The sequence below is a fragment of the Tyto alba genome, unplaced genomic scaffold (assembly GCF_018691265.1).
Source record: "Tyto alba isolate M040663 unplaced genomic scaffold, T.alba_DEE_v4.0 Super-Scaffold_40, whole genome shotgun sequence".
In the NCBI taxonomy this organism is placed as follows: domain Eukaryota; kingdom Metazoa; phylum Chordata; class Aves; order Strigiformes; family Tytonidae; genus Tyto; species Tyto alba.
This window is the reverse complement of record NW_024881316.1, coordinates 8,539,060-8,556,266: the sequence shown is the minus strand read 5'-3', so window position 1 is coordinate 8,556,266 and position 17,207 is coordinate 8,539,060. Positions and strand designations below refer to the sequence as shown.

Sequence of the window (17,207 nt, the reverse complement as noted above, 5' to 3'; positions counted from 1 at the left end):
CAGAAAGCTGCCATTGAGGAAGATGGATGATCGTACTAGCTGACCCTATTCCTCCCCAAGTGTCACAGCATCGGCCTCTTTTCTGTCTCCTCAACAAAAGACCCTCTCTGAGCTTCCCAGTGGCCTTCAGCTTTATTGGTGCTAACAGGCCCAGACATTTTCATCGATTGGATTCTCTACCTCTTAAACACAAGAGCTTGCCCTCCCTGGCTAGCCAAACCTTGGCACAGATGTCTTTTTTTGTAATTGCTTCTCTGCTGTCTGTTGGGAAGGATGCAATCGGACAGGCGAACATCATGTCAACACAGAAAATGCTTCACCATTTATCTCAGTTTCCCAATGGCATTTTAAGGAAAGTGATACACCGTTTGCCTGGGGGGGGTGAGAGGGGGTATGAGGGGGGGGGTTAACCCTTCAATGGCTCAAAATGTCTATAAGTACAGAAAAAGAAGTTGCCGTAACGTTGCTGTAATAAAATTCTAGTGCATTTGTCCAATACGTAGTTCACAAATGATTAATTAGTTTTTCCAATCAAACTATTCCAGATACGCATCTCTAAATGCAAAGAAATCAGTTTGGTGTTGTTACTGTGTATGCTTCTATGTCAGATCCTCAAGGGGTTTTTCAGTCAAGTTCAAATTATACATTTTATAAACAATAAGGTTTGAATAGTTAATAATGTAAACATCTGTATAATTTCCAGTCTATTTAAAGCTGAGGCTGCAAATTTAAGAAAAATCACAAAAATACCTTAGGACCTTAAATGGATTAGAACATATCTATCACATGGAATTAAAACAGTAAGATATCTTTTAACACTTGAATGACAGAATGACTGGGGAAAGGATCTAAAGGAAACATAACAGAGCTGCATACAATGCTTTGAGGTTGAAGAAAAACAAAACTGATGTTCTTTTATCTTTTTTTTAAAAAAAAACATCTGCTACTGGCCATTGCTGGCAAAAAAAAAAGTAATGGATTTGACAAGGCACTTGTTTGATCCAATATAGCAATTCCTGTCTTTCTGCATATACCATGGAAACACCCAACCTTCTATCATAATTTATATATTTTCCCAGATTCTGGGCTGTGCTGCATATACTCAGTGCCAGACTGATTGTGCAAAGCCACCCTTAAAGGCATTATAGCTACCCAGAGGACTGGTCTCCCACTGACATGCAACTGACAGGATTATAATAACCCTTGCTCTGCCTAACATAGGTTTATAGCCAGAAGCGAAGGAACATGGATTAAATGTCCCTATTAAAACGCATGGCCCAAGTTATCTAGCAGGGACTGGTAGGACTCTCTGAACCAAGGATGATCTAAAAATAATGCATATAAAAACTGATGGGGAGAAAAAAAAAAAAAAAAAAAAAAAAAAGGCAATGGGACACCAAAACTGATTTTTACAGAACTGTGGGTTTTGTAGTAATTATTGTGGAGTAATTATCTCAAATATTAAGGTAGAAATGCCAAATACAAGGGAGGTCAGAAAGGTGGGAAAAAAATATAATCAAACCTGGCACTCTAGCCTATAAAGGTGAATGGAAGTATCAACCACCAAAACTACCTCTCTGCCATGACATAGTATGTCAGGATGGATCAAATTATTTCAGTTTTCCAATAATGCTTGTAGTTATAATTGAGGGAGGGATGTTGGAAGAAGTGGAAGGTCATCAAGGAAAAAGGCAAACATTTTCTGCTGGGGGAGAGGGAAAAATGGCACCATTTTCAAACTAGCCACAATCTGAAAGGAAGTCTACCTCAGTCATAAAAATAGTAAAAAAGAAAACCCAGTCATAATTCAGCTATAAAATGAAAATATGTACTATGAAAAAATATGCATCAAAGTAGCTGAAGTGATTTTTGAAAATACAGCAATACATATATTTCTTGGAATTATATGTTTATTGCATACAACCTACTGCAGTGTAAAATAACGCAATTGTGCAATTGTACACCAAGACTCATGATGACTTTCTTTTTTCACACTGCTGGTAGGGACTATTGCCACAGTAATGAGGAAAACACACATTTTTCATATTTGTAGTAACTCCTATTAAACAAACTGCTTTTAGCAAGGACTGCAAGACTGGGCCCTTGCTCTTTGTGTTAATAACAGATGGTTATGACATGGGGCCAATTCCTGTTTTTCTTACACTCACAAGTAGTCTCAAGGGACTAATTTTTTTTTTTTTTTTTTTTTTACAAATAAAGCAAGCAAGATTCTACCCATGGGAAAATAGCAGTTTTGCAACAAAAATGTTTGCAGTCCCCTTTTCCACTGCATAAAAGTAGGGAGCTCTGCCTCTTCGGCACACCCCGCCAGCCCCAAAGGAAGCATTAAGGAACCTTAGTTGCAGGGACTTGGAAGGAACAGGAAGAAAGTGAGCTGGCACGTAAGCATGAAATGATGACAGCTCTCAACAGATTTCCCCAATATGCTTCAGAAACTGCTATCAGGGATGGAGATTGGCAAGGGATCCCCAGCAGCACTCTATTTCCATCTGGACTGGGTGGAACTATAGTGTCTCCCAAAGCAGATAGATACGGGAATATTAAAGAAGACAAGACAGATCCGTTTTTTAGCCTAGAGAGATGTGTAACACAGCACATGGGACTTTCCCCAATGAATAATCACAGGAAAAGGGCTCCAGTCAGAAGACATTCTCCTGTTCCATCACCATAATGAACAACCTTCCATCTCTTTCAGTTAACAAATCCAAGTCAGCCATGATATATTTGTAAGCATATTCGGAAAATTAAAATGAAGAAAAATTATGAGAAATAATTACCTGTGAAGCAGGTGCTTTTCATACACTGAAGGTGACCAGGCTATTCACCTGTACAGGAAAGTATCATCTCTTTACATGGGCTATACTGTTCCATAAACCACCATGCTGTGTTTCTTTACCTAACTACTACCAGTGTTGTATGATCACTTGCCCACCACAAGAACCAGGAGGATCTGAGCCACTATTTCCACAGGGCATAGGCTACCCAGCCTAGGGCAAGCATAATTTGTATGTGACACACAAAGAGCTTGTTATATCCTCCTCTAAAAGGAGGTGTGAGGATGCCACAAGCTGGGTCTTCATTTCACTGAATAAAAATACACTACTGACTCAGGGGAATGGAGACAACTGGTATGACCGCAGATATTTAAAACTCACTTCTGAAGATATTGAAAGATTGAAAAGCCTCTTCCATCTCTGCATTTCAATATAATATAAATAAGGGTTTGGGGATTTAATTCTACCTAAAGAAGAAATTACACTAGGTAAGTACGTATAGCACTTCATAAAGCAACATCAAAAGTATTGTTTCAACCTGAATGCTTAAGCACCTCTACCACTCACAGCTAGAAACAGAACAATGACACATTATCCATGTTTACTGGACTAAACTAAACTCCTCTTAAGTGGTGACCATGGTGCTAGAAAGCTAAGGTTTAACTTAAAAATCAAGTGAATCTAGAATACATGGAAGGATATCCTCCCTTTAGAAAGAAGGGCAGCCCAAGCAAAAGATCTTTTTGTGTATCTGTAATGTTTTTATGTGTTCAGATGACCCGATCAGCCTGTTTGTGTATAGACCCGGAACACATCCATCAATCAATGTCAACATTCTTCCAAGCTCCACTTTGACTGGCAACTGACAGTCAGTTATCTCCTGAATGTTAATTAATAATGAATACCCTTGTCACTGCTTAAATACACAAAATGTCTGTAATTGGTGGAATTTAAAAAATGGGGTTTGTTCTATGAGAACAAAGATTGTATTTTCATTAAGTCTGTGTATTAAGGAGAGAAACAAAATTCCTCATTTAAAGACTGCATAACATTGGTACTATCAACATGTGCTTTATTTTCTAAAAAACACTCATGACTACTTGTACCATGCAATTTTGAATCTTATGTTCCTGGATACATGATTTTCACAACAGTAATACACAATACAGTGACTGTAGCTCTACATATGACAGAAAATCTTTGAGATAAAAGATCAAAAGTAGGTACGTCATTGTTTCATCCTCTGTTGCACTCACACAGAAAAAAAGAAAAAGTGTGTTTTAAAAAGATGTTATTTCTCTCCCTTGTTTACTGGCATTATTCACTAGAAATTCCACTGACAAGACTTTTTTTAATAATAGGCCAAATAGAGATTTATTTTAACTAACAAACTAAAGCAGACAGACAAGCATACACATCATAAAGCCGAAGAATTGCCCCTTTTAATCAGAAAACTAAGTGATACGCAACTAATGATAAGTGAAAATGAACATAAGAGATAGTCACAGATCACAGATCAAATATTCTATTCAGTCTGCACTGGGGGGACATGATTTTCAACCCTACTTATGGTTTTAAGCAGGTGATACTTTCACACTTCCCAGCAGCAGATTGCAGATTGAATCTGGTTGAGGCTGCCATAGGTGAGATAATTAGGTGACAATGTGGAGCCTTGGGATTTGCTAACAGTTAAATCAATGTCCATTTCCTTTAGGTATGTATCATCTGGGGGGACTTTATCAGTACTTTTTTTTTATAGTTAATGTCAATAAAACTGCCCAGATTTTGAAAGTTGTCCATTTGTCTGTACAAACACAGTATCCTTACGTAATCAGCACTAAATGTCACAATTATAATATACTCAAGAAAGAAAATAATAAAAGTTAATTTTTACTGAAGAAGTACGGGTATGAAACAAAACTTTTCAATAAATTGGACAAAAATGGAAATGAAGAATTATCTAATTTATTTATCGTGCAAATAAATTGACCAAGAAAAAATATGTTGACATTTTGAAACATGAGAAATCAAACACTCAAGATTCAATGTTTGATTTCAGCTAATAGATTGTATCATGGGCCTGATCCAACACAACAAAATCAAGTAAGAATACCCTCTCCTCAATAGGATTCCAATCACATTCCAAATGTGTATCTATGCAGCAATTGAGAAAGAAATATCAAAGATGATCTTAAAAAAAATAAATCTGTTTCATGCGATCTTTTTCTTTCTAATTACATTTTCCTATTTGATATTTTAAGACTTCAAACAAAACTATACGGTCTAACAGAAACAAGAAAAAGATCAATACATCTACATTTGCTTTGACATGTAAACACATCAGCCTTATAAACAAATGAAAAATCAGTAGAACGTTTTCTCCAGTTCTATCATTCACCTCAGGAATATATACAGATATATATATGCTGTGCAAATAAATTGATCAAAACAAAAATGTGTTAACATTCTGAAACACAAGAGCTCAAACATCCAAGATTAAATGGTTTATATTTATATATGTATGCGTGTGTGTGTTTTATATGTTAAATATATATATCTATAAAAGAGAGCTCAGAACCTAAGAGACTGAAACCCATCGCTCCATGTGATTGGTTCTAACTGCTAGACTATGAGAAGAGTAAGTTTCAGCAGGGGCTAATAAAACCTTCTAACAGTGACTGTATGTCGGTTAATAGCCATGCCCTATTTGAAGGAAGAGATCTGAGTTCAGATTCTCCTTAGCAAGAAAAATAATTGACCTAAGTCTGGAAAACTTGAGTTGAATGAGATCACGTAAATATGATCAGTGATCACAGCCACATGTTGCCCACTCAGACAGTGTTCCACAGACAAATTTTTGAACATGTAATTTGTTCCAGCATCAACAGAGCTGAGCTGTTTGGCACATAAACTGCCAAGCTTTTAGGAATACAGTAAACTTTACTTATAGAATCTCAGTTATCAACAGTCTTGAAGCATTTTCATTCCAAGATTTTAAATTAGAGATTTAATGAGATACTCAGCACCAGCTATGTCCCTCTGTGGACACAAGTGACTTGATTCAAATAGGTACCACATAGGCATTCATGAAATCTATCATTTGTCATCAAAATCTACCCATATAATAATTTATTGTAAAAAAAAAAAAAGATGGTTGCATTGGGTTTGTGTGTGGCAGGGTTTTAGTAATAGGGGAGGGGCTACAGTGGTGGTTCCCCATGAGAAGCTTCTCAAAGTTCCCCCAGCTCCAAGTTGGACCAACCTCTGGCCAAGGTGGATGTGCCTCTGCAATAACATATTTAAGAAGGGGAACCTGCAGCAGAGGAGGCAGAAGAGTGAGAGAAATAACTCTGCAGACACCCAGGTCAGTGAAGAAGGAGCAGGGGAGGTGTGCGGGAGCAGAGATTCCCCTGCAGCCTGTGGTGAGAGGGCAGGCTGTCCGCCTGAAACCCACAGAGGTCCACAGTGGAGCAGATGCCCACCAGCAGCCCATGGAGACCCCCACACCAGAGCAGGTGTCTATGCCCAAAGAAGGCCAGGACGGATGCAAGCCTGTGCTGAGCAGTCTGTTGCTGGGAGGACTGTGTGAGGAGTCCTCCCCCCGAGGGGGAATGGCAGAAGCAACAGGTGATGAACAGACCACAACCCCCATTCCCCATCTCCCCTAGTTACCGGGAGAGAGGAGGTAGAGAAATCAGGAGCAAAGCTGAACTCAGCAAAAGGGAGGGGTGGGGGGAAGGTGTTGTTAAGGTGTGGTGGTATTTCTCATTATCCTACTCTGATTAGATCGGTAAATTAGTGGTGGTGATGTTCAAATTAAATTGATGTTCTTTCTTCCCCAATTGAGCCTGTCTTTTGCCCATTAACATAATTGGTGAGTCATTCCTCCTTGTCCTTGTCTCAATCCCCGAGCCTTTTGTTGTATTTTCTCCTCCCCATCCCACTGGGGTGGAGGGCAGGAGTAAGTGAGCAGCCAGTGGTGCTCAGTTGCCCTCTGGGCTTAAATCAAGACCAAAAAAGAATACTAACAAGTTGTAGCCACTAACTGTGCTAGAGATTATACATCTCATGTACCATCAGTGGAATTTTTGAGTCCCGTTTATATTCGCTTCTCTGTATACATTTATACCAGCACAATACCTACAATTCAGAAAAGCACATCTAATCAAACATGCATTTAAGTATGTTTCATCAACATAAAAGTTTTAGGTTTATGTATATGCTTACAGTTACTTAAAACTTTAGCACCTTCCTCAGTAGGAAAATATTAATACATGATGTTATTTTCATTGGGTTAATAGGATTCTTGCCATTAAGTTTTAGGGATGATGTCTCTGCCCACAGTCCTACAGATAGTTTTCTGAGTTAGGCATTACTTCCTTAAAATAATCACAACTTGTTTACTGAACAGTAGGAGCCCCATTTTTACACTTTTTACAGCACATTCTTTTATGGCATTACATACTATCAGAAATTTTTTTGTTCAGAACAAAAAAATCAGTAGCCAACCAGCAAGCCAAGGCTCTAGAGTTGCACCAGCTTCTCATAATTGAACACTTATTTCACACTTATAGCAAGAAATAATCTTTGCATTTATGTATATTAAATACCTTGCAAAATAATAACAGTAATTATATTTCTTAATCGTGTACTTCCTTTTTATTCATCAATCACACACATTTGAGATATGTCAGGTGTTAGAATATACACTAATAATTACAGTTAATTAGACTTTTATTAGAAAAATGCTTTATATTATTATTGCAGGAGAGACATGTCTTGCCAAGAGTCACATGTAACTAATCCAAACCATAAAAATTAAGAAGTTAAAGTATCAATTTACCTTGGGTATAAAACCCTGATGTTTCTTACAGCTGTGAGCAACTTTATCCTCCTTCGTATAGGCAGCAGGGCCACCCAGCTAAATAAAGCTATATGGTACATGCACTGACAGGATTTGGACTCCAGAAGTATAAGAATCGAGACCAATCCTTATCTCATACAAGTTTTATACCTGACTGAATTTGCTACTCTGAATTATCTTATAATAATCTTAATTATAAGATATCTTATAATTAAGATTATATAAAATATATATAATTATCTTATAATTAATCTTATAATAATCTTAATATTAAGCAAAATTTCCTAAAACATATATAGCTTCTAAGATATTTTTTCTTAAAAGGAAATCTCTTCTTAATGAAGAAAAATAGAAGTAAGGAAAAAAGCGTTAAAAACTGAACAGTCACTGTCCAGTATGCTGGCGTGTTGTGTTTTATAAGGGAGACTTAAAGTTAGAAACAGTCATTAATGGAAAAGTACATGAGAATATTCCTTCACCAGAGACACTGGACATACTGCTGATATGTGTAAGGACAAGAAATCAAATACAAAAATTCCACAGAAAACAATGTTTCTGCTGTGAACTATTAACTAGGATATTATTCACTTTCACATGTAACATTTTTCATTAATATTAGAGGCAAGAGAACTCACTGTGACAGACACAGGCAACAGAAAAATCAGGAAGTGCATAAGGAATAAAAGCTTCTTTAAGTAAGGAGAAGATTGTTCATAAAAATGTCTTAAAAATATTTGCTATTGTTACTGTTTTCTCAATAATCTAAGGTTCTAGAAGAAATTAGATACTTAGATACATCATCATGCAGAGAGAGGTTACTTTTTATGAAATTGAAGATGGGTAGTGCTGAATTAAACAGTGAACCTGCCTTTTTTTATTTTTCTTTTTTCCTGCTTGATGCCACAACATTCTGTGAAGGGTTACAGTAGAAAACATCCACATATTTTTCCTGTCATGTGAACGGTGTTTGGCTTTTAATAAGCTTCCTGAACATACTTTTCTAATTATTTTAAGGGAAACCCTTACAAACTCTTTTATTCTTAACTTGGTTCCAGCCTTAAGTTTTTATTAACAAAGTAGTATTTATAGTATCTGGGGGGGGGGGGGGGGGGTGACACTCGGTGGGGGGGGCAGGAACCAACACAACCATGACATAAACAAAATATATGTATTGAGTACACTTTGAAAGATTAATTTTGTCTTTGCAGATATTAATTTGAAAATGTTTTACCTGTTTTCAATTTAAAAAGTGTTAATCCACAAGCTGTGTACAGTTTATTGTTTCTAATAACTAAATTAGCATTGCAGACAGAGCTTGCACAGTACAGGGAAAACACCGAGATTTAATGCTGAAAAGTCAAGAAGCAACAATTAATTTTTACACTGTAGTTCAAGTGGCAATAAGAATGATACTAACTGAAAACTCACATAAAGAGAAATCTATCTCCACAATTTTCCAAGTAAAAGCAGAAATATATTCTCAAATATTTAATACTGTTTAATATACATGAACTGTTGGGGAGTCAGGGGGCAAATCTGTTCATGATAATGGGAAGTTTGGGATGTAGCAAAATTCAAAAGCTAATCTAATGATTTTGCTCACATAATTTTTATTTTCTTTCAGCTTCAGTACCAAACATGGTTCTCTCTGTACAGTTCTCCCACTTCTCAAATAAGAACCTCCACTTCACTCCTTTGCTTAAGGCTCCTTTTTTGCAGAGAACAATTTATACTTTGAACTGCAGCATGCTTGAACAACTTTGAATAGCATTTCACCATCCATACAATACACATCTTACAGATACATTGAGTAGATTAATCACTTATTAACATGTTTTCTGTGATCATTTCTATCATTAAGCAACCTCTACTTTCAGTTTCTCTGTAATCTAGTAAGTCTCTTTTTTTCAGTTCCTGGAACCTTGGTTTCTGGCTGGAGGGGTCAATTTTTGTTTTGTTTTGTTTTTTTTTCTTAAAAAGCTAACACTCATATTTAATGGAATGCATGTACATTTGAGATTCCCTTAACAAGGATTAAATGTGTCACTGCTCCCATTTGTACTCGGAAATGAAGGAATATTTAAATTTCTTTTTAGTGGCTTAATTCTCAGAGGTTAACAGAAAATTTGGACCAAAAAAAAAAAAAAAAAGGAGAAAAAAAAAGAAAGAAACAAATAAACAGAAAAGAACAACCCCAGATTTTCCAAGATTTCCAAGCAAGCCAGTTGCTTTTTCATCTAGGAAAATCTTGTATACTTAGAAAATAACAACAAAGATATTGCATGCCTATGGCACCTTTCACAAAAGATTTCTGGGCAGAAAAGTTTGTTTCAGAAGCAAGATGTATGGTTTTGGGCAACAGACTTGACATGATGAGATTCCATTTCTAAATACCAACTAAAGCTTCATTTAGAACAAACAGAAGATAGACTTTATGGCTAAGGAGTTAACAGCCCAGCTGTTGAGCAACCGTAGCTAATTCAGCAGTGGCATCCCAGACCCGTAAAAAGACAGCTTTAGTGCTTTCTCTGTAACTAAAGGAGAAATTACTAAGATTCTGTTAGATTTCATTGCTGGCTTTGTTTTGATTTCAAAATCTGTGCACAGCAGTGAATCTGACAAAAAAAAAAAAAAAAAAAAAGTACAAAAAATTTAGTTTAAGAACTTGATATTCAACAAACCTCTAGCAAAATGCAAAAATAATATTAATTCCTGGAGACAACAGAATCTGGGAAGAGGTACAGAAGGGTGGCAGAGGGTGAAGGGAAGGGAGAAGGTAAAGAGCCCTACATTCTACTACACTATCCAACAATTTCAATTCTAGGATCTGAGCTCTTGATTGCCCACCTGCATGTGCTATTTCACTCCTGTCAGCTCTTCTGGAGCAAAACAACTAGTTCGTTGGAAACTAAACCCATCAGTAGCTCTGCAGTTAATTAATTTTTGGGATCACTCTGATGGCATTATGGATGGGAACTAGACAGTTTTGACTGCCTCTGCCACTTGGTCATTTCAACTCAACATCACCTTACTTCCCACATATCTTCATGTCTCACTTGAGAGAGGATGCTGCATCACCAAAATTATGATAGCCTATAATCATACTAACCAAACTAGATCAGACACTGAAGGCAAAGGAACACTACAAAAAAAAATAACTGCATCTTAGGGACAAAAGACAACCCAAAGGAGACCTGGAAAAAACGCTATTAAGCATGAAGGCACCAGTTTCTTCAGGTAATGGCTAGCCCTTACCACTGAGAACACAAGCCATTTTGTATGATTTAATTTGGAAACTACTTTTCAAAAAGGATGTGTTTAACAGTAGACATAGCTCCTATCCTCTTCTCTGTGTTGACACATCCAAAAGGCTGAAGGACATGAACAAAGGAGGTCAAATAAACCCAAATGATATAGGGAGACTGACAAATTTGTGGAATTCATCTTCTTCATGGACACTGGACTGTTCTGAAAGAAAGATATAGCAAGAAAATACCTTTCTACCACATCTCTCTGACAAGAAAGGCAGTCAGAAAACTCCAGGGTGAAAGAAAGCCAAGAGATTCAACTTTCCAGAAACTCCAAAGAGGGCTGAAAGGGGAAATCACAGCTCTGCATTTCATAGTAGAAACACCTTCAAGTATTCCTAACCATCTAGCTAGAAGATCTTACTTGCACCTTAAAAGTAAGTATCTGGTATATTTTTCTGAACCCTGTTAGGATCCTTTGGAAAGATATTTACATGATTTTTTTGTTTGTTTGTTTTGTTTTTAATCCAATTGTTCCTATGCAGCTGTATCTGGGACCTTATATCAGATCACACTGAATTTTCTTTAAAAAGGGACAGAAAATTTATTTAATGTTTGGGGATAAAAAGGGAAGGAGATAGACACTCTCCTGTTGAACTTCCACTGGCTTCAGAGAAAATGACAAGGCTCAAAGATATCCTCATTCTCTGCTCTGGTTCAATTTGCTGAGAATAATTACATTCTCTTCCCTAGAGTAATTTTGGAGGCAAATGAAAGAAAGGTAATTCTTCTTCAAAAAAGGAAACATATAGAGTCTTAATGATATAAATGTCACTGAAAAAGTTTTCTACCATTTTTCCCCTTTTCCACAAAGCAAAACATTTTCAAGTTAAAAATGCAGGAATGTCAATACAGGTTACTCAAACTGCAGCTCACTCAAAGCTTTTGGGACACTACCTGGGCTAAACTCAACACCCAATTCACAATATGTGCAACTTGGGCTTCTTAGAAGCATGGTAACATTTTTTTAATGACAACTTATTCACATTTGCCCCTTAATTCATTGCCCTCTGCTAATAAACTTGGGGCACATCAGCTCCTAAGTGGAGCAGTATTAAAAAATAAAAACAGAAAAAAACCCAACCAAACAAACAAACAGAAAACAAACAGGCACACAAGCAAACAAACACACACAACCACACGTACTTTACCATGATTATGCAAAGCATAAGGCAAATTCAGTTTCTGGATCTGTTATCAAGTCATATTTCACAAAATCAAGAGATAAATGTTTGTCCCAAGAAGGAAAAAAAGAAGGAACAGATGTAGCTTGAGGTCTAGCACAGTGTACAGCACATGACAAAGTTGGGAAGGAAAAGCCTGTAGCTCCCTTTTTACCTCACCAAGACAAAATGTACAAATAGCTATAATCCCCTCTCCATTTTGGGGCCAATGAAACAACTGTTAATGCATATGGTATTATAAAATGTTTAACAGTAAAATGCACCCATTTGGCTTTCCCTAGAAATATGAACTTTTGGACTTGGTGCCAAATCATCTATGTAATTTCTCAGTTCAATCATATTAAGAGATATTTCCTATCTTCTGAAATATCACTCTACTGCTCCGATTAAATAAATCTAATTCTCTCCCTACCCCACCCCCAACTAACATGGAACAGCTGGAAAATATATTACATTAGAAGTTCTCAAAAAATCATTTTCTCCTTCAAATACCAATCACTGATCACAGTGTACTCCTTACATGCACAACGTATTGACTGAACTCCACTGTGAGAAAAAAAAAAAATCTAAGTTAGACCTACTGGGAGTCCACTACAGTTACTGAGAACTTTATTGGGGTTTTGTGGTAGTTTTTTATTTCGTTGGATTTTTTTGTTTGTTCATTTTTTCCAGAACAAATGCAGTAAATTATGTTGGAAGAACTGAATATTTCTAAGTATCTTTTCTAGGTGCCTTCAAGACAATCCTTTAAAGTGTACAACTTCCACACCTAAGCACAGTGCCACACACAAATAGACATAAGACCAACACTGAGGAGATAGTGTTCTTGCACATAAGCAAAAGAATCTGCAACTCAAAATTCAGAGTGTCCTCACCCAGCTTTAAGATTTTGCTTTAAATTAAAATTGTGAGCTCTTAAAATTTGGCTCTCTTATGTATGTGTGCTATCACAATAGATCACTGAGTTGTCATGGACTCCTTGGTACACCTGTAGTGAAAAGTAATCAGTGTACATCCAAAAAAAAAAAAAAAATCATTTTGAAAGATTGAGCACTGAAGAAGGAACACATGGGAGCTCATTTCCCAGGTTATGCATTTCACTGCTCACAATTGTTTTCTTCCTTTTCCTTCCCAGCATTACCAGTTACATTCATGCAACAACAAAAAAAAAAATCTGGCAACACATCCAGTGCAGACTTGTGCATAAATCAAAATTCAATTGTTTTAGTATCTGAACTCAATAAATTTCACACACAGTAGAGAAGATGTATGCAAAAAGCGCACATTCTTCAATCACAGCCAGCCAATCAAGCCAGCATAACACAAATGAAAATCCCCACTGAGTTACAGGCTGAAGAGCTATTTGGAACTACAATGTGGCCATCTACTCCTACCTTTGCTACAATGCAGCCAGATAAGGTATTATTCTGTATCTTTAAAAGACCTTCCTATTGTGTTAAGTTAATTCAGCTGAGCTTTAGCAAGTGTGAGAGAGGAATCACAGACTTCTGCCCATCCTGACAGAGCACAATGCTTTCTGCCATGAGTAGTCCCAAAGAAGTCACACAGCATGCCAGGTACAAAGTATTTGCAGAAGTGAGCCCTCAGACAGGGCTATAAAAGCTCTGGGTTAAGGAAGCACACGCCAACTTGCTTCTGCTTGATCTGTTACACAGCTTGACAGTAACAGATAGCCGGTTGCATTAGTGTCAATGTTCAGATAAGTTTCTCTCAATATCTGTCACAAAAAACAGACGCAGTATCAGTGTGCCAGCTGTATTATCGGCCACTACATAGTTGATCATACTTAATAACATCCTCGAGCACAGACACAGCTAACAAGTATCACAGACGGCAATTACTATCGTGCGCCACAGTCACCCAGATCCTTCCAACTCGGAGCTGCCAACGGCGCGCATTCGGTGAGCGCCTGCCTCCCACCTTTTCCCTCTCAAATACATTAACTTGCCTCGATATGGAGCCAGAGTTTGTTTTGAAACTCTTAACAGGATCACTGAAAGAAAAGAGGAAAAATACCATAAATGATCCTCTGGACTGTTTCCAGAGTAGCGTATTCTCTTAGCGATTGCTTTGGAAGCAAGCCAAAAATGGGAAGTGTTCTTGCAAATGAGCACGCTGCCATGCTCAAGTACAAGTTATCATTTAATTCTTTTGTCAACATCAGCACGGTTAGAAATTAAGAAGCCTGTTTAATAAACAGGTTACTTGAATTCCAGTTACTAAACACCAATTTCTTCTCTCTCCATCTCCACCATGCTCACTCAGCTCCTGTCCTCCACCTACCTCCCAACATGCACTGCTTTCTTTTTTGGATACTTTCTCTCCATTATTGAAAGTCAAATAAAATTAGAATATTAATTACATCAACCATGACTGGGTCTGTAATCAAGAGCAAGTTAACTAAGAAAAGGAAAAAAGTCAGTCGCTCAAAAAAAATATTTGAAAACCTGAAAACATGCTTCTATGGAACACAGCCCCTAATATTTTTAACAGAGCTTTAATACAGTCTACTGAATTGTTTTGTGGGGGCAGTTTCTCACATTACAATTACTCCTAATGAGATCACTGTCCGCAGTGTATAAGCCCTCATCCCTTCCCAACAGAACAATGGAAGATTTGTGCAAGGCTACAAAGGCCTCAGATCAACTCCACTCACTTCACCTTGTACTGAATTTCCACATAAAAACTCATCAAGAACAAAATCCTGTTTTTTCCTGAGGACAAATTATTAATAAGAAGACTCGTTTACTCCGGTTTTGGGTGTCCCTAATCATCTACAGATTCTTAAGTCCTCACACAGACATCTCTGACTCAGTGACTGCTGCCAGTTTTATTTCTGAGATTCCGTAGGTTTCTCCTCTTTATAGATTTCTGAGGGGTTTTTCCAGTTTTTGACTTAGTAAATTTCTCACCAACAAGTATCTGCCTATCTTACAATAAAAACATGGTGATATATAAGTACTTGTGTTATCTTATGATAAAAATGATAGACCTTGTGTTAAATGTACCTGAAAACACCTGTCTTCAAACAAACTCCATAGTCTTTTGATTTTACTGTAAGCAAAGACAACGAAATATCCTTTCTCACACTAAGCAGAAATATCTTATGCATGTAGCCCCAGTGACAGCAGTGCTAAGGGTACGTATCATTCTAAGAATACGGATAGCTGAATCAGTCTGATTTAGAACTCAGTAGTCTCTGATTTGCCAGTATTTTAAACTAATCACCATGATCACATGGCAAGCCAAAAGTTTAGAGTTAGCTTTATGCAGAAAGATGTTGTAGAAAGGAAAACACACTTTATTCTGAAAACTTGATATTCTGCTTGAAAGACCTATCTTGTGTTTGAATTTATACCCACTTGACACAAACCTCTAACTCAAGTTTTTATTGTGTGTGTATTCTTCCCATTACTAATCATACCTCATTATAAGTTTACTTAGTTTTAGTTTTCTTATATTTCTGTCAGAGATCAGATGAAAGAACAAACTGTTTAACTACTCATATCCAAGTTTATTTATACAATGTTCTGTGATAGGTATGACTTCCTCAGCATTTCCAGGAGGTACAAGGAACATCATCTTAACCTGTTTAAAATGTTAGTCCTGAATCTATATTTATACTTCATACAACTTTAACTTTTCTTGTTTAAATTTAAAAATGCAGTATGCAACCACTGATTTCCATATCTGGAAGGTCTGACTGCTTTAGATTAGCCAGTGTGAAGTTTACAGATTGAGGATCCAAAAACTTTAACGGAAGACTGATGATGCATTTCTCTTGAAAAAAAAAAAAAAAAAAAAAAAAATATCTAGTAGAACATGACCTATAATGTACATATGACAGCAAGCTGTATGTTTACTTACGTTCACAGGTGTCTCCTTTTTGCTGGTATCCGGCTTTGCAGATACATTTTCCAATAGGCACTAACCATTCTCCCTCCGCACTACAGTGCATCTTCGGCGAGTTCTCTGCCTCCTCCTCTGCACTGCTGACGCAAGTTCCTCGTACTTCAACTAAAGAGGAAAACTCGGAGCCAGTCACTGTGTCAGGAAAAATAGCTAAGTTCTCAATGATGGACCAGCACTTCTTGTAGTAGACTTTGACAGAGACCAAAGCAATGCAGGCCCCTACATCCTGAAACGCAAGATAGAATCCTTTTTTGGACAAAGGTCCAATTTCTCTCACCTCTGTGTTAAGTTTCATTTTTCTCTCCCCAAGATCACCCTGGGTAAAACTTTCATCTGCTGCAATAGTGTCTATTTTTACATATTGGTTTTCTCGGATATTCCTGCCAGTGTCGTAGTCTGTTTCATAATAATACAAGTTAAAAGTTTCTTTACAAGTCCCCAGAACTCCAGGAAGACTGTTACAATCCCTCAGAGTGAATTTCAGTTCTACAAAAATCCTTTGTGCATTGCTTTTTGCAATCCAGTTAGTCCGAAGCCAGTTGTTTTGGTTTGATTCCATCACCTGGCATACCTGGTATGTTCGTATAGGAGTGTAGTTTTCATCCAGTCCACTAATTTCTTCCCACTAAAACAATAACAAACAGTTAGTAATACAAAACAAGTATGCCACCAGATGCAACTACTGTGTATTTTAAAAGGCTTCATACAACTCAAGTCTCCCTCCTTTTTAACAATACGGCTCCATAAAAAGTAGGTTATTGTTAAAATACTGTTGAGCACCCAAATGAAGAAAATACACATTAATGCAGCTCTTCAGGCTCTCTCTCCCTCTGTGTCTTTCCCACATATAAATAACTTCTAAAAATCACTGTCATATCATCGGCACAGTTGTAAAGGAGAAGCTTGAGAGAAGGCTGTTCACCGTACCAAGTTCTGATTTCACACTGGACGCTCCCACATTTCATTAAGGTCATGACAGTTTTGGGTAAGCAAAGACCAAAAGGAGGGAGGCAGCTTCACTTACAGAGAAACCTAAAATCAGTGAAGTCTCAGAAACTGAAATTGCCTAGTGTTACAGTACATAAAACTTGTGTACATAAAACTTCCAGTGGAACTTTCAGTT

At 37.1% G+C, this 17,207-nt stretch overlaps 1 protein-coding gene across 6 annotated transcripts in view; it reads right to left on the bottom strand.

Annotated features, from left to right (window-relative positions):
• The window catches only part of EPHA7 (EPH receptor A7), a 167,604-nt gene that overhangs the window by 141,513 nt on the left and 8,884 nt on the right, over window positions 1-17,207 (bottom strand). For all 6 annotated transcript variants that reach the window (XM_032989915.2, XM_032989917.2, XM_032989916.2 and 3 more), the window contains exon 3: window positions 16,040-16,709. In XM_032989915.2, the coding sequence (XP_032845806.2) occupies window positions 16,040-16,709 (670 nt within the window). The remainder of the gene's footprint in view (window positions 1-16,039; window positions 16,710-17,207) is intronic.